Source organism: Ceratotherium simum, chromosome 35 (assembly GCF_057802395.1).
Source record: "Ceratotherium simum simum isolate JZ-2026a chromosome 35, ASM5780239v1, whole genome shotgun sequence".
Taxonomy (NCBI): Eukaryota; Metazoa; Chordata; class Mammalia; order Perissodactyla; family Rhinocerotidae; genus Ceratotherium; species Ceratotherium simum.
In genome coordinates this window covers 24,708,576-24,732,299 of record NC_141934.1, presented here as the reverse complement: position 1 = coordinate 24,732,299, position 23,724 = coordinate 24,708,576, and the positions used below count along the sequence as shown (strand labels likewise).

The 23,724-nt window shown below is 37.0% G+C and overlaps 2 protein-coding genes across 5 annotated transcripts in view; both read left to right on the top strand.

The window, feature by feature from the left end:
- The first annotated feature begins 209 nt into the window (after positions 1-209).
- On the top strand, positions 210-18,330 carry RSRC2 (arginine and serine rich coiled-coil 2). Of its 4 annotated transcripts, none has more exons than XM_087423364.1 (12): positions 243-368; positions 3,731-3,837; positions 4,602-4,758; positions 6,546-6,589; positions 7,399-7,476; positions 9,065-9,277; positions 10,166-10,369; positions 10,940-11,062; positions 14,282-14,361; positions 15,562-15,791; positions 16,246-16,335; positions 17,353-18,330. In XM_087423364.1, the coding sequence occupies exons 5-12, from the start codon at positions 7,469-7,471 to the stop codon at positions 17,530-17,532; spliced, it is 1,128 nt and encodes a 375-aa protein (XP_087279490.1). In that variant the 5' UTR covers positions 243-368; positions 3,731-3,837; positions 4,602-4,758; positions 6,546-6,589; positions 7,399-7,468; the 3' UTR covers positions 17,533-18,330. The 4 variants fall into 4 exon arrangements, with proteins under 4 accessions (XP_087279489.1, XP_014642632.1, XP_087279490.1 ...); XM_014787148.2 differs by having other exon boundaries at positions 244-368; positions 15,559-15,791; XM_087423363.1 differs by lacking the exons at positions 3,731-3,837; positions 7,399-7,476 and having other exon boundaries at positions 210-368; positions 9,087-9,277.
- A 4,406-nt stretch (positions 18,331-22,736) lies between these two features.
- The window catches only part of ZCCHC8 (zinc finger CCHC-type containing 8), a 28,393-nt gene continuing 27,405 nt past the window's right edge, over positions 22,737-23,724 (top strand). The window contains exon 1 of the mRNA XM_087423361.1: positions 22,737-22,992. Within this exon, the coding sequence (XP_087279487.1) occupies positions 22,792-22,992 (201 nt within the window). The 5' untranslated portion in view covers positions 22,737-22,791. The remainder of the gene's footprint in view (positions 22,993-23,724) is intronic.

Here is a 23,724-nt window from a genome sequence, read left to right as displayed (position 1 = left end):
TTTACGGCGGCCGGGGGAGGCCAAGATTGCTTTAGAATCGACATAGGAAGTCGCCCCACCCTAAATTTTACCCATTCCGCTCTCCAGGCGCACACGCTAGGGTGTATTCTTGGCCCTGCCCTGCTCTCTAACGCCCCCTTCAAAAAGAACAGCCAATCACCGCCTCGAACCGCGTTGCTATAGAAACTCTTATCACCACCCCTTTTCCTCCCAGCAAGCTGTGCAACGTGCCGGGCCTCTTCGCCTTTGTGCCATCCGGGTCTCTCGCGCGAGCGACTTAGTCTGTGGCGAAGCGTCGAGGCGGCCGGTACTGTTTAAAACGGCAACTGGAGGCGCCGCCGTAGCGGCCAGGACTCTGGACTATGGCGGTAGGTGCTGAGTCTCAGTTTAAAGCCAGGGATATGTTTCTACCACTCTCCAAAGAGTGGCTGTACGGCTCCCAGAGCTGTTGTCCGCGCGTGTGTGGACAAAATGGCGCCGCGGCCTTCTTCTGTGCCCGCCATCATGGCTGCCTGCTGTAGGGAGGGGGAATAAGGCGGTGTCGGTGGGGGTGGGGAGCGGCAGGGAGTGTCTTTTCTTCCAGAACTTTCTCATCTGTTTCCCAGTTCTACCTTCTTTTCGGCCCACGGAACTGCCTCCAGTTTAGCTTACTCACTCTGGCTAGTGGTTTATATTGAGTTTCGTGAGGGCCTGGGAATTGATGTCAGTGGTGGGCAAGGACTGGGGCAGAGAATGGGAATCAGGGGTCGTCTCTGAAAAGTATTGAGTCAAAAAGGCGGTGTCGGTAAGGGATAGAATGGGAGAAGAGAGTGGTCTTGTAGCAATATTTTTTGCCTACGCTCGCTTTGATGGTTCTAGTGGCTTGATTTCGCTTAGCGATCGTCTGTGAAAACCTTAGTTTATTCCTTAGTAAGGAGCTGGGGAAGGTGTTGCTGAGAGGGGGTGAAAATTCGACTTAATTAGGAGCAGGCTTTAGAACTACGAATTCTGATTGATGCTCCGATCCGAAGCGCCTCGTGATGTAATAATTTTGAAGTGAGGCATTATCATCAAGCTCTGTTTTTGGCGTTGTTCCTTTAAATTTAAGAACCTTTCATTGACCCATATAATTTTAAATAAAAACTACAGGTCTTAAATTATCTCTTCCGAACAGTAAGTCTGCTTCGGGTGTAAGCTGCCCAACCCTGATGGATCGTATTATTGTGTTTACTTCATTTTTACTTAGCCTGTTTTAAAGAAAAATGCAAGCATTTTGCATTCCTTTCCACTCAGTGACAAGTTATGTTTTCCCATTTTCGAAAATAAAGACGACTATTAAACATAACGAAAAATTTGTAGTTTACTCTTTGTGGTAATTGGGGTATCTCGAATTAGAAAGAATGGTTTTTCTGCCCCCCACCCCCTGCCCCCATACTTAATTGATTGAATTTAGAACCGATTTTTTTTTTTTTAATAAGGTTTCAAACAGTAGGCAGGCATTTGGTATTTGTGCAGCTAATCGATTTAATGTTTTCCTTTGTTTAAATAGGGTTTTGGGCCTCTTAATGTACTTTAAAGGGTAGCGTTATTTTATTTGGGGCTCAAATATTTTAAAAACTGAAATCAATTCAAACATTTGTTTCTGCGGTGTCCTTGTTCAGTAAAGAGACACAATTCCCTGGAGAAGTGGCCTAGTATTAAATTCAGTGTACCTTCTTTGCACTGGAAAAAGATTGATATACTATGTCTTGAACGTTATTAGGGTTTTAAACAATGTGTAAATTTTAAGAAACAATAGTGGGCTTCTAATAGAGCAAATACTAGAGTAGAGAGCAGTTTTGCAGTTAGCATTTTTGAGATTTTTATATAGATCCCTACTAAATTGAAATAAGGCTTAGAAATTTTCAGGGAAATTTTAAAATTCACTTGATTCTTTTTGGATACTTTCATTATGCTACTATAAAATATCCTCCGGAAATAAGTTACGCATGGGCTAAGTGGCCACCTATCATTCGTATTTGTTCAGTGATAGGATGGTTTTTGCTGTTGTCCTGTTGGATATTTTGCAGATGAAAATGGCTGTTGGATGTAAGTTATTAGCCTGTATCACAGGGTGCCTTCCCTTAAACCTAGGGCATTTGACTTCCCTGTTGCCAAGCTTCTGTGATGTTAAGCATTGACTGAAAACTTTTACTGTCTGGGCTAGATGCTGACTTTTCTGTGGAAAGATTTTCAATTCTAGTCATGATCTCTGTAGAAGAGAATGGGATATGCCAGTGGTTCAGGAATGCTGTCTCTGGCAGAAAAATGGCATGCACTGAGAAGTGATAGCAGTGCTTAAAGTTTTTGCAGTTGCTTTTATTTTACCAAGTGTAAGCTTTACGAACGCTTAGCACAGCATAGACGTGTCTGAAATCGTCCTTAAGGATAGTGATGAGAACAAGAATAAAAGAAAATGACCAATATGAGTTATGAAAAGCAGAATCATCCTTAATTGTGTAACACTGCATCATTTATTAATAGTAGACAGCAAAGAGTACCATCTTAGGTTAGTCATCTAATGTTTCTGGATCTCATCTTTAAAATGAGAAAGTTGAACTCGATTCTAAGGGATGAAAGCTTTTCAGCACAAAAATTTTATGATTCCAGAAATCACCCATAGGTAGAAAACTGGAGAAGTACATATGCTCTAATGAGAGCCTCTCAGTATTTAGTTGCTTCCTTCTGTTTCTTACTGTTTTGTTTTGTTTGTACCATTGTTAGAGGCTTAACACATAATTCGTGTTTTTCATCCCAACTAAGCTGTAAATCCTTTCCTTTTAATTTATAATTTTTGTTCCTGGAATCTAGCATCGAGTTTGGCACATTTTTGACCCTCAGTAAACAGTTTTGAAGTAACGAAACCTCTTACACCTCATTTATTAAAATATTCCCCATTTAGTTTCCTCGGTGTTTCTTTTCTGGACTAATTTTTCTAAGGGAAAGAGAAGTACATTATCATGTGATTATTCCTCCTGCTGAAAATATATAATGATTCGCAATTTAGCCAATCCAGATTTCCTCCGTTAAGGGCAAGATAGTAAATATTTTAGACATTGTGGACCACATACAGCTTCTGTCACATTCCTTGCTTGCTTGTTTTAACAACCCTTTTAAAAATGTAGAAACTATTCTTAGCTCAAGGGTCAAGGGCCATAGTTTGCCATCCCTTGTCTTGAGTAATCAACCCCACAGGCATATTGACTTATTTTTGTATTTCCTCTCTCGTCAGATAGGTCACCACTGTCCATCTTCCACATATCACTGGAGCTGTTTCCCCTGCCTTTTATCAAAATCAGGGGAGCTTTCAGGTTCTAGTTTCTCCTTGAAGCTTTTTTCTGTGACTCATTTAAATCAATTTTTTTCCTTTGTGGTACTCTTGTTATTTGTAACTTGGACCACACAGTTCAGCAGAGCCACAAAAGTACTTTTTTAATGGAAAAATAATTAATAACTGGAATTTGTTTCTTTCTCAAACATTTATTGATTGATTCCTGTGCTGAGTACTATATTATGAGCAGGCCAGGTGAAATTGCCTCCTGTAAACTGGAAAACAAAGAACTGATACTTAGATGAAGGAACCTACTCTTTGGGTAAAGCAGGTCTCTGGGAAAGAGTGGGTATGCTTGAGTACTGTTTTAATCTTTTAAAAATTTATATTGTGATAACTTATAAAATGCTTTAAAGCAGAAACAACTTAATGTTTCCATAGCCCAGAGCATATATGAGGAGAGGCAGACCATATTTTGCAGCAGCACTGTGCCAAGGGGCTGTTTTCAATAAGAGGGTTAATGAAATTAAGATTGGGTTCTCAGATAGGTAAGTTAATTTTCCGTTTTTTCTTTTATAATATTTTAGAAGCATTCTCTCTGCTGTTTTAAGATTTTACAGTCTTGACTCTCTTCTGCCTTTAATAGTGCGTTTAAAATGGCTTTTTAATGTATGCCAATTTAAAAAAAAAAAGTATTGGGCCAGCCCCGTGGCTTAGCGGTTAAGTGTGTGCGCTCCGCTGCTGGTGGCCCGGGTGCGGATCCCGGGTGCGCACCGACACACCGCTTCTCTGGCCGTGCTGAAGCCACGTCCCACATACAGCAACTAGAAGGATGTGCAACTATGACTTACAACTATCTACTGGGGCTTTGGGGGCAAAAATAAATAAAATTAAAAAATAAAAATAAAAAAAAGTATTGGTAAAGTCAGCTGAGTTCAATCTAAAATGGACTGTATTTTCTCTGCTTGAATGTTTATTGGAAATACTTGGAACGCTTATTCCTTCCTTCCCCCATTGTTTTGAAAGTTATAAAAATAATGATTTAAAAAATTAAAGACATATCAGTCTAATAACATGTCTCTCTTTGGTATTGGGTTGGTCATTTCAATTTATTCAGGCTTATTTATCAGGTACAAAGCATATTTAGCTACTTGAAAATCAGCCATTCTGATTTATTGATTTTGTTTGTTATTTTATTGATTTTATTTTATCTCAAGGGTGATTATCTTCTTTCCCTTCCCTGTCTTTTAAGAAATTGGATACATTTTAAATGTAATTAAAAACTTATAATCATCTTTCTTTAAATTTTTAGGCTAGTGATACAGAACGAGATGGACTAGCCCCAGAGAAGACATCCCCAGATAGAGATAAGAAAAAAGAGCAGTCAGATGTATCTGTTTCTCCTAGAGCCTCAAAACATCATTATTCAAGGTCACGATCAAGGTCAAGAGAAAGAAAACGCAAGTCAGGTATGAATTGTTGGAAATGGTAATTACCACTACCAGCATTTGTTATGATCTATGTAGACATGTGTATAAGACATAAATTTAGTTTATTGATGTAGTTAATATGTGTTCTTCCCAGTTGAAAAATGGATAGTGAATGTACATTGGGGGTGCCGGCCCGGTGGGTCAAGCGGTTAAGTGCACGCGCTCCACTGTGGCAGCCTGGGGTTTGCCGGTTTGGATCCTGGGCGTGCACTGACGCACTGCTTGTCAAGCCATGCTGTGGTGGCGTCCCATATAAAGTAGAGGAAGAGGGGCACGGATGTTAGCTCAGGGCCAAGCTTCCTCAGAGAAAAGAGGAGGATCGGCATCAAATGTTAGCTCAGGGCTGATCTTCCTCACTAAAAAAAAAGAAAATACATTGGTAATTTTCTGGAGAATTTTTCAATTATGAGAAATACAAATGTCCTAATGCAGAGGTTTTATAATTTGTCCAAAGGCAAAACTGGATTTTTAAATTTGTGTCACAGTAACTATTTGTTAACCTTACGATGTTTAAGTTCCATGTTTTCAACATTGGCAAAATAATATTTTGAAAGATATAGTCTGGGCAGTAGTATATTATTTTGAACTTTAACATCCTTTTACGTAAGTTACAAGGATATTTTTAACCTTGTTTTTTTTTTTTTTTAACTTATGTTAGAATATTTCTAAATCAAGAGGTTTGACTTTTAAAATGTTCCTTCCTCATTTACTTAAGGAAAAGAAAACTAGACTTAAGTGCTATAGAGAGCATGATGTTTTACTTTTTTTTTTTTTTTGAGGAAGATTGGCCCTGTGCTAATGTCTGTTGCCAGTCTTCCTCTTTATTTTCTTTTTCTCCCCAAAACCCCAGTGCATAGTTGTATAGAGTTCCAGCTCTCCTACACTGCCCCAGAATGGCTTGATGAGCAGTGAGTAGCTCCACACCTAGGGTCCGAACTGGTGAACCCCGGGCCGCCAAAGCAGATCTCGCGAACCGCTGTGCCACCCAGCTGGCCTCTGTTTAGCTTTTTTTTTTTTAAATAATATTACTATTTAATGAAGAGGTTAAGTGATATATAGAATAGTAATGAGTTTAAAAGTTTTAAGACCTAGGCTCTAGTTATTTATCCTTTGCACCCCTGGATAATCATCTATAAAGTGGTTCAAATGTAGTTTTTATCTATATGTTTGAAACTGTGCAGTATTATAACCAGTTTTGAATGGAAATTTTTCTAAACTATAACATCCTTTTGGCTGCTTATAACACACCAAATATAATTCAACCTGTTTATTTTCTTTTGCGTTCTTTATTTGTTTTTATTGTTCTTAATTGTTTATCTCCAATAAGCCCCTTTATAAATTTGGTATGGACTAGGAAACAAGATGGGCTAGTCAGAATGTTTTGTAAAATATTAGTACTTCTAATATATTTTTTATATATATATATGTGTATATATATATATATATATAGTACTTCTAAAATATTAGTAGCCTTCTGAAAGACGATGTTTGTTTTGGCTTGCCATGGAACTCTGTTTGCTTATTTCTGTCTCTTGGTTATATTCTGGTTTGTTCAGATTGCTTGGTTTTTTTTCAGATATGTATAGTATTAATGTAGTAGAATAATGCCATCCCTGTTATAAAAAATAGAGTCTTTGGAAGATGACTAGTAAGTAGAATCTTTAGTTAGCCAAATGGACTGGAAATTGCTCTGTATATGAATATTGGAATTTGTGTTTGAGATGTTTCTGTATTTTTGTTTATGGTGAATTTTTGTGTGTTCACAGATACTGAAGGAAGAAAACACAGGAGCCGGAGCAGAAGCAAAGAGGTAATTAACACTTTGTAGTGAATAGGCACTTTAAAATACTTGTAAAGTATCTGGTAGAAATGTTTGTGTGAATATATATATTGTCAAGGTAAGTACCAAAACTTGAAATTTAAAAGGTTAATTGAGTTATAAAATAAGCATGATTTGGATTCATCATTTTTCAAGAAGATAGTTGTTTATATGAAAAGTTCATTCAAAAACTATTAATTTTATTATGTTGTGAAAATATTCACAATAAAAATTTCATATGAAGAATATAATTCGTTTTTTTAGGCCTGTCACACAGAGCTTCCATTAATCTGAGGTCCCGAGTCTCCTTATGCCTGACAACTGCTCAGGATTTTTAAATAGTAATCATCTTTAAGTAGCAGTACCCTAGATATCTATGGGCTACTTTTTCTTTAGGGAAGATAGCAAGAGTCCTCTTTTCGTTAATGAACTAGTTCAATTTCCCTAATAGTAGTATTGAATTTTGAAATAAAAGTGTTGGTGAGGGACAGCTGGAAAGGTGGCCGTGACAGCAAAACTTGTGGAAAAAGGCAGCAGCTGTGTTGCAGAGGAGTTAACTTGCTCACCCACCTGAGAAGACAAGGAAAGAGCCAACAAGGAAGAACAGAAGTAGCAGCCAAAAAGGGAGGAGAAGAGTCTTATGGGGGCTGGGCAAGGGACTCCTAAAACAAATGTGGGCAGGGACTTCACCTCTTCCCCTAATGGAAGCTCTGTTAAATTTTTAATTTAGGAGAGTTTTTGTGAAAATGACTATTTTGTTTAGCTCACATGATAACATTTCTATAATAAATCATACTCAGCGTGCTAATGCGCGAAGAGACTGAACTGAAGACGCTGCAGACTCAGATAGCAAAATAATAAGCCTACTTCATGATAAGGTAACTATTAGTCATTCAAACTCCTATTTCCCTTAAGTATATCTTAAATCAGTTAAGGTTTTTAATGGGGTTTTTTTTTTTTTTTTTTTTTTTTTCAATAATAATGTTATGTTTGAAAAACTGGCTTGAAATAAATTCTAAAACCTTTGAAAGTTAAACCACTTAAAGCTTTACCAGTTTGCTGCTATATGGCAAAATCAAGGAAATATTCTTTTATAAGCTCATGTAAAAGAGAACTGGCAATGAAACTAAAATATAGCTGTGTCTCCAGGTCTCGCATAACTTTCTGCAAAATAATAAATTACATACTATGGTTCTTTTCAGATATATCATCATGCATGTTCCAAAATGTTTGGCTAAGTTTTTTGTTTTTAAGAAAAGTTAATCTTGAGTAGAAAGAAATATGCTATGGCCTATTTTGAGAAACATGAAATAAGTGTCCAATTGTGGTGCAGAAGTGGTGGCCTGGGCATCAGAAGAACATGAGGTCTGGGTTCAGCTCTGCTGCTATGTAGCTTTGTGACTTTAGATCTTAGTTTAGTCATACATAAAGTACAAAATTAGAGGATCTGAGTTTCCTTCCAGCATTTAAATTGTGATTCTGAGATGTCCAGGATTTTAAGCCTTAGTACAAGATGGATTCAATAAATCTTAATGGGGGGAAATTTAGTGTTTAGCACTTCCTAATTTAGTATGTGGGTGTAGGATGGAGACTTGATCATACAATTAATTTTAGTTCAGTCTCTGAATGCATATGTTGTGAAAGTGAAAGCCTTGGTGTTTAATCTTTGAGATTATGGGGGAAGTATGTATTGTATAATGGTGTAGGGATTGATTATGTTATATCTAGTTTTATTTCATAAAAATTAAAACAGATACGGTTGCCATTTTCTACCCTAGGTACATGAAATGTAATAGAACTCCAAGCCTGTTGGGATATTGCAAGATGAAAAGTGATTGCTTCACAGTTTAGACATTGGGAGAAAAATCAAGAGCCGTCTTTTAGAGAGGATGTGACAGGATAGCTATAAAAAGGACACGTCAACTCTGCGTAAAGTAATTTGAAATTGCAGAAAATATTAATACTTAGATTAATTTTACTTAGCTACCTAATTTGAAATGCGTTTTTCTGGTGCATTTCCTTGTGTCCTTATTGTCTTCATTATCGTTACCATTTTAAACTTAATATGTACTCTGGGTTTATAAGTTGATGTTTATACATTGTCTGTTTCTCTAAAAGGTTTGTTGAAAAATTTGAAAGTTTTGTTTTGTGTGTACTTCCCTTATTCTTTTTGATAAAAGAGACATCAGGCATTCCTCTTTTTCTGACATAATGGTTGTTTAATATTATTTCAACATTGAAAATTATTGTTTTAATTGTGGTATTGGAAATATTTGGGGGAGGAAACTGCATTTGGGAGGTTTATAAAGAAAAGTAAAATTAGTAATATACATCTGCAACATATGGGTGATGTGAAACTAGATCATTTTTTTGCCACACACTCCTAAGGTTACTAATGTTGCATCACAACATTTTTGTCTACTGATACCCATACTAACTCTCTTTGTTGCACTATTTTCCTGAAAGAACCAACTTCTTCTTAAAACAGGCAAGAAGACATGAATCCAAAGATAAATCCTCTAAGAAACACAAGTCTGAGGAACATAATGACAAAGAACATTCTTCTGATAAAGGAAGAGAGCGGCTAAATTCATCTGAAAACGGTGAGGACAGACACAAACGCAAAGAAAGAAAGTCATCGAGAGGCAGAAGTCACTCGAGATCTAGGTCTCGTGAAAGGTAATAAGTTTTGGTGTTTATAAGTTAGTGCCTTATAAAGAGCTCCTAAATTACATAAAGCTTCTCATTAACCCAGCAATACCCAAAAAATCTTAATTAGAAAATTGATATTTTTTGTTAACTTGAGCTATTCCTTTGCCCACTGATGTCTGCTAATAGCTGAAGTCTTTTGGGCTTTGCTTTCTGTTAAGGCAAAAATGGTGTCCAAGGCTGGGGGATAAGAGATGATTATGATTAACATGTTCAATTGACAACTATATATTTCTTTTAACTTCTTGGTTTATCTGTGTTGCAGTGAAAAAATTCGTATTGCTCAACTATGTATAGTTTAAGCCAATATAACAATCTTTTTACATTGCTGATGTGGGATTTGTTTGCTGCTAAACTCTAATCTAGATTTTCTTTTGTGGTATAGATGAAAAGATTTTTGAGAAACTGAGTCTGTTGAGGCTCAGATTTGTGGGATTTTTGTTTTGTCTTAAGAAGCCAATGTTTACCACATATTTGGGAGTTCCTGTGGGGAATATACTTGTGTAGTATCAGATTTGGTCAAAATTTTTCCTTGGTAGATTAAGTATCATTCTTAAATTTTATAAACATTTTGGTAAGGCAATAGACTTTAAACTATTAAAATCTTAAATTGGGATAGGATGTGTTGCATTTCTGACATCTTATAGCTTTACTGTTTCCTAGGAGGCATCATCAAACAAGACTAAATTTTGTTTATAACTCCTTCCATTAAAAACCTCAGTTATCCTTTCTATACACGGTACGGAGTAGTTTATTGCCTGTGTTGATTGCATACACTACAGATAAGTAATTCATAACGTCTATAATTGAAAAGACACAACTCGTAAGTAACTACAGATTTGTGTGCTTTAATTTCAGGCGTCATCGAAGTAGAAGCAGGGAGCGGAAGAAGTCAAGATCCAGGAGTAGGGAGCGGAAGAAGTCACGATCCAGAAGCAGAGAGAGGAAGAAATCACGATCCAGAAGCAGGGAAAGAAAACGTCGGATCCGATCTCGTTCCCGCTCAAGATCAAGACACAGGCATAGGAGTAGAAGCAGGAGTAGGACAAGGAGTAGAAGTCGGTAGGTATTCATCATCTTGAATAAAATCAAATAGACCCCTCACAGGGTCTCTTTGTCTTCTGTCAATCTGAGAGTATTAGTTTATGGCTCAGAATTTTATTTATAGATTATAAAATGTTTTTCTGACATTCTGACCAATAAAGAACAAGCGTAAATACTTGTATAGCATTCCTACATATTCTCATTTGATCAGCTCTTTTGTGAAGTGCAGGTATGAATAGTACTATTAAAATTACTTGAGTTGTTTCGAACACTGAATTCATTGTGTTAGTTTTATAATCACAATACAGTCATGCGTTGTTTTAACAACAGGGATACATTCTGAGAAGTGCATCATTGGCAATTTTGTCGTCATGCAAACATCGTAGAGTGCTTACTGAAACCTAGATGGTACATAGACTGTGACACATCTAGGCTGTATGGTACTAATGTCATGGGACCACCGTTGTATGTTCAGTTCGACATTGACCGATACATCATTAGGCGACACATGACTAATTGATTTTGATTCAACAAAGTAATTATCATTACTTGCCCATACTGAGATATGTAAAATATGATTTATTACAGAGATAGAAAGAAGAGAATTGAAAAACCAAGGAGATTTAGCAGAAGTTTAAGCCGAACTCCTAGTCCCCCTCCCTTCAGAGGCAGAAATACAGCAATGGATGCACAAGAAGCTTTAGCTAGGAGGTGCGTATGTTTTTATCTGATGCATTTTTTTCCATTTCAACTTCAAGTAGACAATTGTGTGGACAAAGTGAATGCTTTCAGTCAGAGGATAATTCAGATAATTAAATCTAACCATGAATACTGTGGCGTCTTTGTGATCTAGAACTAAGTAAGTGGTTTGTTAATTCTCGTCTTAAACATCGATTTATTTGCACAACAGGAAAGATTGTGGTGTCTGCAGCAGTTCCTCTTTTTTCCTTCATGATAACTGATTCATTTTTCTCAAATCTAGACTCCTAGAGATTTTGTTTGCAATTGAAACTTTTTAAAATCTTAAGAACTGTTGATTTTGCCTCTAAAACAGCTTTGTCTTTACTCTTTTTCTTCCTCAAAACAGTCTCTGAAACCATAAGTAGAATTCTGTCAGTAGTTTTCTTATTTTGAATGTGGCAAATAATAAACATTATAAGCCAGTTTACTTGATCTCACAAACTTCACTGCTGATAGCATAAGGAGATCATTGTATTTTTTTTTTTTTTTCTGTGAGGAAGATCAGCCCTGAGCTAACATCCATGCTAATCCTCCTCTTTTTGCTGAGGAAGACCAGCTCTAAGCTAATATCTATTGCCAATCCTCCTTTTTTTTTCCCCCCAAAGCTCCAGTAGATAGTTGTATGTCCTAGTTGGGCATCCTGCTAGTTGCTGTATGTGGGATGCGGCCTCAGCATGGCCAGAGAAGTGGTGCGTCGGTGCGCGCCCAGGATCCAAACCCAGGCCGCCAGCAGCGGAGTGCGCGCACTTAACCGCTAAGCCACAGGGCCGGCCCGATCATTGTATTTTTTAATATTTCCAAGATGGATAGTTGTGGGACCACACACACAGGGCTGTCTGACTAAAATCTGCAGAACCATTGAAAGAACTACCTCACGTAGACAGGAAAGAAGTCAAGTAAAATCCAATCGCTTGTTTGCAGGTTTTCCCATATTCTGAAAACTATATTCTTGCGATTTTGATTTTTTTTTTCTTTATGAAATTGAGTTTGTATTTTTTTTTTGTTACAAAAATACAGTTATCACAATGTAACCTGATGCGCTGCTGCCCTGTGATCCCAGCCTGGAAGAAACTCCAGCTGAACAGCAGCAGCAGCAAAGGTCTGAGCTCACCCCTTCTTCATTCCATTCACCTTAGTGAATGGTGTTAATTCCAAACCTGCAATGGCCATTTTAAATATTCAGCCAATAGTAGTCAATTGTATTTTCTTTCTGAAACTAAAATCAACAGAATTAGGAAATAATTTACTATAGTATCTGAACTAATTTACAAAGAACAGTCCATCGGCTCTGAGCAGTAATTTTTTAGCCCTGAAGTTTAGTCTTATTTATTACTAGGAGTTTATTGTGTTTTAATTTTTGGTTCTTGTTAAAGTTGAAGCTGTTATTAGCATCTGAAACTTTTTTGACTTGAAAAATAGCAAATCTACGTAGTGATTTTCAGATGACAAGTTTACGTGAAATACTGTAATTTGAGAATACCAGATTAGTCATTGGCTACCTTGAAATTTGAAGGGAGGTCTTTTGTTAATAAAAAAGTGTAGTAGGTAGACCATTTTTTGTTTTTTTTTTTTTTTGGTGAGATCAGCCCTGTGCTAACATCTGCCAATCCTCCTCTCTTTTTTTTTTTTTTTTTTTTTTTTTGCTGAGGAAGACTGGCCCTGGGCTAACATCCATGCTCATCTTCCTCCACTTCACGTGGGACGCCACCACAGCATGGCTTGCCAAGCAGTGCATCGGTGCGCGCCGGGCTGCCACAGTGGAGCGCGCACACTTAACCACTTGCGCCACCAGGCCAGCCCCAGCTTCTTTCGTTTTAAATAACAACAGAATTTTAAAACTGCTTTGGAAATATTTTTCATATCTATGAACCTAGTTTTTAATATGACCCCTAATCAGAAACTTTTATTCCTAAGGACAAAATCCAGTGTATCCTGTGTCTTTTTGCATATATGCTTAATAAAAAGGGAACAAAATTATAGATCATTATATTCCTTTTATGTAAATTTCAGCGATTTGTAAAACAAATGCCAATTTACTACCACTGTATTTTACTACCCATAGCCCCCCAAAACAAAAAGACCTTTTCCCACAGTCCTTGCTCCTTTATACCACATTAGAGGAGGAAGGAGTGGTGTTTAACTTATGATTGGTAAATCACAGAATCCTTCGAAGAAAAGGGGTTTCTTTTTCAGGAACTCATTATGAAGATGATATTACTTATGATTTGCTATCTAGGAAGTACAGCACATTTAGTATGTGTATTCATTAGTGAATTTAGTGTGAACCAGAATTTGTTTTTATTTCGTTTTGGAATGAATTCGTGTTTCATGTTTCCAGTTCCTTAGCTGCTAGAAGTAATTTTCTAATATTGAGTTTTTTCCTCCCATTTTATTAGATTATAGAGAGTGACATTTAGGGTTTGCTTGCCTTTTTTATTTTTGGCATTTTAATTTTTATTAACTTGAAGACTATATAATAAAGTCTGTTTAAATACAAAAACCATTATCTGCATGTTTTGATTGGTCTTATCCTGTGTCATCCTCCCCCAAGAAGCATATAGGTAATTCTGTATACATTGTTTACTACTTAACATACCCTAAGATTTACTCAGCGCTCAATATGTTGTTTGCAAGATTTAATTTTATCTTTACTCCTGTAACCAGCACTAAGATTGAATAATTTTAATTTTTTAACCATTCTCTTTGGGAACTCTGTATAAAAACTATTCCAGTTTTTGGTTATTCAGTGAATTACATGTTTAGAGGCCAGCCCCATGGCATAGTGGTTAAGTTCGCGCACTCTGCTTTGGCAGCCTGGGGTTCACAGGTTCAAATCCCGGGCACAGGCTGACCCACTGCTCATCAAGCCATCCTGTGGTGGCGTCCCATATACAAAATAGAGGAAAATGGGCACAGATGTTAGCTCAGGGCTAATCTTCCACAGCCAAAAAAAATGTTTAAAACCAGTATTGAAATATTCTGTAACTGTGACTGATACTATCTTAAGAATGATTGCTTTTTTTCCCACATGCAGATAATGGTTTGGGGAAGGTGTTAAACTTAATTTAAAATTTTATATATATATAAAGTGTTTTGTGTGTATACATGTATATGTATAGAGAAATACCAAGATAAATATTGGTTTTATATTGAGGGTTACTTTAAATTCATTTAAATTGTCTTTGACAGGTTGGAAAGGGCAAAGAAGTTACAAGAACAGCGAGAAAAAGAAATGGTTGAGAAACAAAAACAACAAGAAATAGCTGCAGGTAATTTTTTTTATTACTATGAAAGTACGGCATTTCTTTGTAGAAAATTTGAAAAGTTCAGAAAAATAATAGGAAGAAAATGGCCTGTGATCTGCTATTCTTCAGTTCGTTGTATACATTTTTTATTATTATTTCTCAGTTCGTTGTAAACATCTTTTTTTATTGTTGTAGTGTGAACATCTTATTTTTGGTGTTGCTTTCCTACCTCATAAAATCTTTATGCATATGTGTTTCTGATTTCTTTGATGCAGATAATTTTGACAAGTGAATAGTGACTACTTTTATTTATGTAGCACTTTAGCCATCACTGCACGTGTCTTTTAGTTATGATTTTGGAAATGCAGTTTATTAAGATGAACTGAAATATATATTATATCTTACTATTTAAGAAGTCAAGTTTTTAGACATAACACAAACATTGCCTGTGGATGATTGAAGGTGCAGAGAGAGTTTACTGTTGAATGGTGTGAAATGTAATCTGGAAAGTGTCTTTTGTTTTTTGACATCCCTAGTAAATAATGGTACTTTTAAAATAATCTAAAACTGCCATTTTGTTTTTAATACATGATTATAACAAAACTTTCATAACTGGATTCCCATAAAGTTAGTAATTTAAGGATTTTTTAAGCTTATGTTCCAGACTGACAGAAAATTAGGTAATATAGAACAGTCTTTCTTTTTACAGAAGATTGACTCAGCCACTTTAAAATGGAAATACCAGGCATGGCACTTAACTTTTATAGAACCTGGGCTTAGTATCTGTTATATGCGCATAATACCTGTTTAATGTTTTTAAATGTTTGTTAAGATTTTCAGATGAGATGTCTATGAAATCATTTCGTAAGCTATAAAGAACCATACAAATAAAAGTTTTTAGTGTGTTGTAAGTTTAGCTACAGGCACCATAGTTACCATTGAAATCATATACCTTTTTACTATTTGCACAATTCTCTTTATCCTCAGAGAAGTAAATGAAGTTTTAGTATGTATAAGGGATCATATACAGAAATGTGTCCATTGATGAATACAGTCAATAATTGTTTGCTAAAATGTTGTTTGCTTTATAAGCTAACATTTATTTCTTTATATTTGGTGAAAATATCCTGCCTTTTTGCAGATTAGTAGCACATATAAAAAATGTAATACTGTAAGTCAGTTTTATTTTAGTCTTGAAATCCATACTTATCTCCTCTTCAGCAGCTGCAGCTACTGGAGGTTCTGTTCTCAATGTTGCTGCCCTATTGGCATCAGGAACGCAGGTAACTCCTCAGATAGCTATGGCAGCTCAAATGGCGGCCCTGCAGGCTAAAGCTTTGGCAGAGACCGGAATAGCTGTACCTAGCTATTATAACCCAGCAGCTGTGAATCCAATGAAATTTGCTGAACAAGAGAAAAAAAGGAAAATGCTTTGGCAAGGCAAGAAAGAAGGGGTAAGTTCTTTTATTCCTTTTGTAATTTATTGCTAATTAGCAATTGCTTAGAAAAATAAATTTGGGTTGGAAAAGATTAGTTTTGGTTTATCTTTTTTTTTGAGAACCTGACTGGAATAATTTTATTTGCCACAAATATGCTGGGGAAAAAAATGCATGATGTAAGTCAAGCTTTCAAAGGAAACCAATATTACCATGTATCTATTAAGGGGAAAGAGGCTGCTTAGCTTAGGTTTTCTCATAAAAGATGTATTGTGAAGTACTTATATTTCTTTGCTTCGTTATTCTATAATAGAAATCTTAAAATAATTATAAACTCCATTTATAGAGTGCCATAAATGCTCTTATTTCTTTTACTTAGGCTATATTATGGAGAAATTTAATATCCTAATAAAAGATAGTAAGTTTTACATATTCTAAAAGTATATTCTAAAAGTTCATTGTTGCTTAACAGGACAAATCCCAGTCTGCTGAAATATGGGAAAAATTGAATTTTGGAAACAAGGACCAAAACGTCAAATTTAGGAAATTAATGGGTATTAAGGTGAGTTACGTACTTTGTATTAAAATTCATGTTAACTTACATTTTCAGGATAACATTGGTTCTCAAAAGTTATTTCAGTGATGTGTCTACTCTGGGTACCTTTTAGTGCTTTTTTTATGTTCTCCGAATTAATTTCACAGAATTAACTAAAATGTATTTTGATCACTAGTTGACAGTGCTAATTGTTCAATTAAAATTAACATGTTTGTTGATAATTACTCAGTATTTATACCTTACGTAAACCTTGTTTGAGATTGTAGGCTTCTTTTAGTAAATAAAAATGAAATTATAAAACAATTAATGAATTTGCAGAAAAAAGAAATACTGTTCATTTAAGGTTAACTGTACTTGGTAGGGTAAGACCTTAATTTTTAAAGATTCAAGGAATATTTTCTAAAAATACATAGAAAATTGGGTTTTTGCTGAATGAAGTGTAAATAGACAGATACGGTATTAGATTTCATACAACAACCTGGAAAGGTCCACACATGCTCAGACATTGGTTGTTACTAAGGGACTTGGTTTTTCATTGACAGGATATTTGCCTTAAAATAAGCTGCATTAAGCTGGCTATTCTTGAACATGCCAGAGGACCTTTGCATTTCCTGTTACCCTACCCTGCACTGTTCTTCCCTCAGCTGCCTACATGACTCTTTCTTATTTCTGGTTTCTGTTCAAATGTCACCTTTTTGGAGTCCTTTCTCACCTACTCTTTTTAAAATAGCAAGCACTCCATTTCCATTTCCTACTTTAATCTTCTCTCAGGCATTTGTTTATGCACTGTCTGGCATGTTCTACATGTTCTTCCTCATGCCCACTAAATGCAGTTGATGTTTGTTACATCCTGCTCTATCCCAGTACTCCGTAGGTGCTGAATGAGTGAATGAATGGAAGCTAAGTAATTGAAGTCAAATATGTATCCTAAAAATGTGATTTATCAGTATTGTCAAGTGAGAGAAGCACTTTTTGTTCCCATCTGAATTCATTTTAATAATATATTGTATGTCTGATATTTAGAGTGAAGATGAAGCTGGATGTAGTTCAGTTGATGAAGAAAGTTACAAGACTTTGAAGCAACAGGAAGAAGTATTTAGAAATCTAGATGCTCAGTATGAAATGGCAAGATCACAAACACACACACAAAGAGGAATGGGATTGGGTTTCACATCATCAATGCGAGGAATGGATGCAGTTTGAAAAAGATCACATTTAATGTTTGGGACTTTATAGACTTCTGGTTCTGATGTCAGTCCTTGTTCACCAAACAGCTAGGATTCTAGCTTGCATGGGTGTTGCATTGACTTTAATTTATTGAAAAATACGATTTTTTTGTAAATATCAGATCAGTGATACTGGTGTTAGTGTTGTAATCAGGTAAACCCACTTCCATTAAACTTGACAGGACTATAGAAGGACAATATTTTTTAGTTCATGAATTCTACTTTTCAAATATATAAAAGCTACAGGTGGGATAAAATCTCATGTGGATTTTCCGTGTACGCTGTCTTGTGTACTTTTGTACTTAACCTTGTACAGTTATTTTCATCTCTTGTAACATGAAAGAAATGTTACGTAGATGTTCCTTAGAAGATCTGGCCATTTGGTACATAATCCAGCACAAATAAGCTGGGTGGTGATGATAATAAAAATGGTTTTCTCAAAACTGGTGTTAATTTAAGTTACCTGGAACTCTTATTTGAATTTGTTTTATGGTTTCTATAGCGTTTTGCAATTGCTATTAGAAAACACTTGCTAGAAATTCCTTTTTTTTTTTAAAGAACAACTATGCTTCAGGTGATAGCATGGTGAGCAAAAATGTAAAAGGAAGTTGGGAGGAGTAAACAAATTTATTCAAATAATACTGTTTTCCTACTATTATAAAGGATAGAATTGGTGTACAGTATTTGTTAAATATTCCATATGTTATTCAGGAAACAGATTAATACATGAAAGGGATGTAAGCACTTTTATTTTAATAAAGTGCCTTGTAACAAGTTCCTTGTATGCCCTTTGCTCGTTATCCCTTTGAAGTCTTCTCTAGCATAAACTAAAATACTAAGACATTAGGAAACCACTTTGTCACTAAACTGAATAGGGCATCAATTTGGTGGAGGGAGGGGACTACAGAACTTGCAGTTCATTTGCTTTCATTACAACAAAGTCATAATTTTTAGCTTTCCCTAGGAAAATCCTTTGGAAAACATCTGCCCAATGTAGTACCACAGTACAACAAGGGAAGACTGCTTGTATTGGTAAAACTTAACACCTTTATTTTAAAAATTGGAGTTACTAAGTCTGGCCAACTTGCTTGTTAGGTATGTTATTGTGATAATGAAAATTAAGTGGTTATATGATTATAAAGATTTTTAATGTATTTTAGTAAATGTTTAGTGTTCCCAGAGCACAATAATTTTGTGGAAAAATGGCTCTTCATGCTTCAGTGACGAAGTCAAGTTTCTGGGGAAATAACACCATGGTTTTTCATTTTGAAATAATTACAAATTCACATTTTTCAGTTTAGCTATACTTTCTCAAATCAATTTCATTAAAAATTTTCATGTGCTTGTAAGGCAGTGTGGATATAAAAGCACACATTAACATCTTCCTACGTTTTTCTACACTATTTTAGGAGCTCGTCCTACATTATGAATGATATGATCCATCCCACATTCAGCTAGAGCAGTAATTTAAAAAAATTTTTTTTTTTGTGGAGGATCAACCCTGAGCTAACATCTGTTGCCAATTCTCCTCTTCTTGCTGAGGAAGATTGGCCCTGGGCTAACATCTGTGCCCATCTTCCTCTGTTTTGTATGTGGGATGTCTACCACAGCATGGCTTGATGAGCGGTGTGTAGGACTGTCCCCAGTATCCAAACCCGAGAACCCTGGGCCACCAAAGTGGAGCTCGTGAACTTAACCACTATGCCTCTGGGCTGGCCACAATTTTAAAAATTTTAGCTGAGTTTAATGAAACTAATTTTGATTTATTAGTATAACATTTAAAATAATTCAACAGGTAATCAGTATTTTTAGTTGAGATTTTACGTTCTTTCATACTTTTTAAATCCAGTGTGTATTTTATATTTTAACACGTCCTAATTGGGACTAGCCACATTTAAAGTTATCAATAGCCACATGTAGCCAGGGGCAACCATATTGGACAGCACAGTATCTAGAGGGAAACATACTGGAAATTTTAAGTTGTATAATTAAACTTTAAGAAGCAATTATTCGAGTCCTAGCAGGTTGGGGGGACTACAGTTAACTGCTTAGCTCAGTTGGAAATGAGTTTATAGGGGAGACACTCTATAGTATTTGCTTAAACCTTTTGTTACCCCTTTTTCCTGGCTTTTAACGTGCTTTCAGTTTCAGAGCTTTGTCCTCCATGGTGGATGTGTTGGACTTTACCCTTGTAAGCAACAGGAATCAAAGTTGCTGTCCAGGAGATATTTTAAAGACATGGTGGCTAGGCAGGGCGGTAAGAGTAGAAGACCACACTAATATTTGAAGCAAGGTATGGTGAACAGTGCAGGAACAATTGGCTTTGAGGGTATCTTGGAAGGTAGAATAGGATTTGGTAGTTGTGTATAGGTGTTGAGGAAAAAAGGCAAATGCAAAGATGAGGTTTCCAACTTTGGTGATGGTGGATTTTGATTCCATTAAGCTTAGAAAACTTAAATATCATTTAAGAAGTAGATTGGTGGAAGGAGATGGAAACAAATTAAGTTGTTTTATATTTCATTCCAAGTTAATCAGTTTAAATAAGCCAAAAGGTGAATTATGTATACACTTAAATATAATTTCTATAGAACCCACGCCTAGTTCTCTCTGGCCATTCATCAGTTTCTGTAGTTGTTTCATCTTCATCCTAGCCCTTTGAGTTTCTCGAGACTCAGTCCTAGACTCTTCTCTCTGTATTCTTCCTTATGTAATCGCATCCTCTATCATAGTTTCATTTACTTTCCATAAAAACTTGGGCCAGCCAAATGTTAACCTTTATGGTTCAGACATTTTCTTGGAGCTTTACCCAAAGATCCAGCTGCCTAATATACACCTCCACTGGGGGCTCAAATTTTACTTTCAGTGTACAAATGATGACTAACCAAAATGCTTCAAAAATTTGTTCACCAGTCCAGTTACTTCTCTATTGCCTTCAAAGATAATATTGCCTCAAGGTACCACATAACCAAAATGGAACTCCCTCTGCTCCCAAACCTAGTCCACATCTGTTGTTTTCTATCTCAAATGATCATTTATTCAACCAGTTTCTTAAGTGAGAATCCTAGCAAATATTCAGAACCCCTTTTCTCTCATTCTCCTTATACAACCCTTCAATTAATTCTGTTGCTTTAATTTTATGTTTTAAATATCCTCTACTTCTAAATATCTACAGATCTTCCTGGACATAATTATGGGGTTATGTCCTGATAAACCCATTGTAAGTTGGAAATACCGTAAGTTGAAAACGCATTTAATACACCTACCAAACATAGCTTAGCCTTGCCTACCTTAAATGTACTCAGAACACTTAGATTAGCCTACAGTTGGGCAAAATCATCTATCATAAAGCCTATTTTATAGTAAAGTGTTGAATATCTCGTAATTTATTGAATACTGTACTGAAAGTGAAAAACAATGGTTGTATGGGTACAGAATGGTTTTAAGTGTATCAATTGTTTACCCTTGTGATGGCATGGCTGGCTGGGAGCTGTGGCTCACTGCTGCTGCCCAGCATCATGAGAGAGTATTGTACCGCATATCTCTAGCCTGGGAAATGATCAAATTCAAAACTCGAAGTACAGTTTCTGCTGAATTCCTATTGCTTTCACACCATGGTAAAGTCAATAAATCATAACTTGAACCATGGTAAATTGGGGACTGTCTATACTCTCCACCACTACTGCCAACACCCTAATCCAAGCTAACATTTGATGATTTGACTACAAAAATCTATCAATTTGACTACTAGATGCATTTTTTAAAGGGAATTTTTATTTTATTTTATTTTTATTTTTTTGCTGAGGAAGTTTTGCCCTGAGCTAACATCTGCTGCCAATCTTCCTTTTTGCTTTGAGGAAGATTCGCCCTGAGCTAACATCTGTGCCAGTCTTCCTCTATTTTGTATGTGGGTCACCGACACAGCTTGGCCGCCAACCAGTTGTATAGTGGTGTTAAGTCCACGCCCGGGAACCAAACCCTGGCTGCTGAAGCAGAGGGCACCAAACTAACCACTAGGGAACTAACCACTAGGCCATGGATCCAGCCCCTAGACTCTATTTTTGCTCCATCTCCATAATCCTTTTTCTACCGTGCAATCAGGACCATCTTATCAAAATGAATATTTGCAGGTCACAAACACACCACCTGTTTAAAATGTTGAAATGACTTCCCAATTCTGGGGGTGGAGAGAGAATCCCTAAAGTGGTCTGTGAGTACTAGCCTAATGCTCTAGCCTCATCTTGCTCCACTCTGCCTTTTCATTTCCATGAGGTTTCTTCAGCGGAGGATGCTCTTAATTCCATCCTCCATACTCTCACCATCAATGTTGCCCTCCTAACACTTGATATTTCAGTTCAAACCTCAATTCCTCAGTTTACTGACTCCCAAAGCTTATGCAAAATTTGTTACATATCCATAATTTTCTATTCTTATTTCAGATATTTATTTCTTAATATGTTGAATGCCCATCAAAATGCACCTCGACCCAAAAGCGGGAACACTTATTTTTTGTTTCTTTCCTTTGCTAGACTGTAGGCTCCATGAGAGCAGGAACTTCTCTATTTTGCTCATTCTTGCATCCTCAGGTCCTAGAACAATGTCTGGCACATTGAACGTGGTAAATAAATGTTACCGAATGATTGAACGAGAGAAGCCACCGAAAGCCACAATGACGAAGCTAAAATAATCTAATGATCTAGCTAGTTTTTCATGAAATAGTGAAACAAGCCCAATAAACTGAAATAGTTTGTCCAAAGTCACTAAGGTAGTCTGTGGCAAAACGGGATTTCTTTCTTTTCTTGTTCCTGTTCAGCGCGCACACCAGAATCTGTCATAAACCATGCGTCGTCCTCTGATTTTTCAGCCTTAGATGCGTAACAGACAACCCATACCGTTTTAACACATTCTGATCTAGACGTGCTTCCTTCCCGTTTACAAAGGACAAATCCCAGTCTGCACTGCAAACAATGAGTTAAGAGTCTCTTAGAAACCACTTGTCCCAGCATGCCATGCTCCCAAGCAATCTCGGAAGTGGGTATGAGAGACGCCATTGCATTCTGGGAGTTGTAGTATTTCGGGACTGGCCCGCCCTGTGCTGCTTCGGCGGTCTACGTCTGAAGAAAACTCTACAGGGTGCTGTAGCGAGGCCTAAGCCCTAGAGAGCGGTGCCGCCCTACGACCTTCGCCCCCGGTCCAGAGGCCAGCTCCGCCTCTTCTCGAATCTTTCCCACAGGCCAAAATGGCGGCGGAGGTGGATTTTGGCGACCTAGAGTTGTTCGAGGCGTTTGACCACCCAGAGGAGTCGATTCCGAAGCCAGTTCACACCCGCTTCAAGGACGACGACAGCGACGAGGAGAACGAGAATGGGGTGGGCGACGCGGAGCTGCGGGAGCGGCTGCGGCAGTGCGAGGAAACCATCGAGCAGCTCCGCGCCGAGAATATCCTTCCCGCTCGCTGGGCCCTGTCACCGGGGCGTGTGGTGGGGGCCGTGCCGGGGAGGGCGCGGGCGGAAATTCCACGAGGGCCAGAATTCCAAGTAATTTCTCTCCCTCGCAGGCGGGGTGAGAATCGAGGGTTCGGGGGCGTAAACTGCCCCGGGGGCCTCGGCGCAAACCTCTCCCCTTCTGGGATCCGTATCCTGGACTAGATTAGCTCCTCCCGCCCCCCAATCTGGGGCCGGTTATTTTGGACTGTTTCAACGGTTAGATTATAGACTGGTCGCCACTTCTCTTCCCTTCTTTGGAGTCATTATCCTATGTCATTTTTTGCGGCCAAGCTAAAGTTGATACAGTCATGTTACGGTTGTCTGTTAGGAGATAACCGGATACTTAGACTTTGGCGCGGATCTGTTTTTATGGCGGGGCAAAAGCTGGTGGTCCCAGGGTGTAGAGTTGGGGCCCTTAAGGATTCGAGGCAGGCAAAGAGAAATGGTTAATTCCTTAAAATTGGGGATTCATTTTAAAGTTCTTCCACTTTGGAATAGCTTCCGTGGTGAAGGTGCGTTGTAAAGTTTTAGGAAAAACGCGCCAAATAAAAGCTGTTTTGGCTTTAGTTACATGATGGCAGCTTTTCTAGTAAGGTTTGTTAGTATGTTTGTTTACATTCTTAGAATTTTGGGGTTTTTTTTTTTACTATATATACATACAGATAATTTTGGCTCAGATAGTTTTCC

What these genes read in the sequence shown, in the direction of transcription:
- RSRC2 (XM_014787146.2), top strand. An exon ending in GCCGGAGCAGAAGCAAAGAG is followed by an intron (nt 6,590 to 9,086) that starts GTAATTAACACT and finishes TTCTTAAAACAG; the next exon opens with GCAAGAAGACATGAATCCAA. An exon ending in ACAACAAGAAATAGCTGCAG is followed by an intron (nt 14,362 to 15,558) that starts GTAATTTTTTTT and finishes TCTCCTCTTCAG; the next exon opens with CAGCTGCAGCTACTGGAGGT.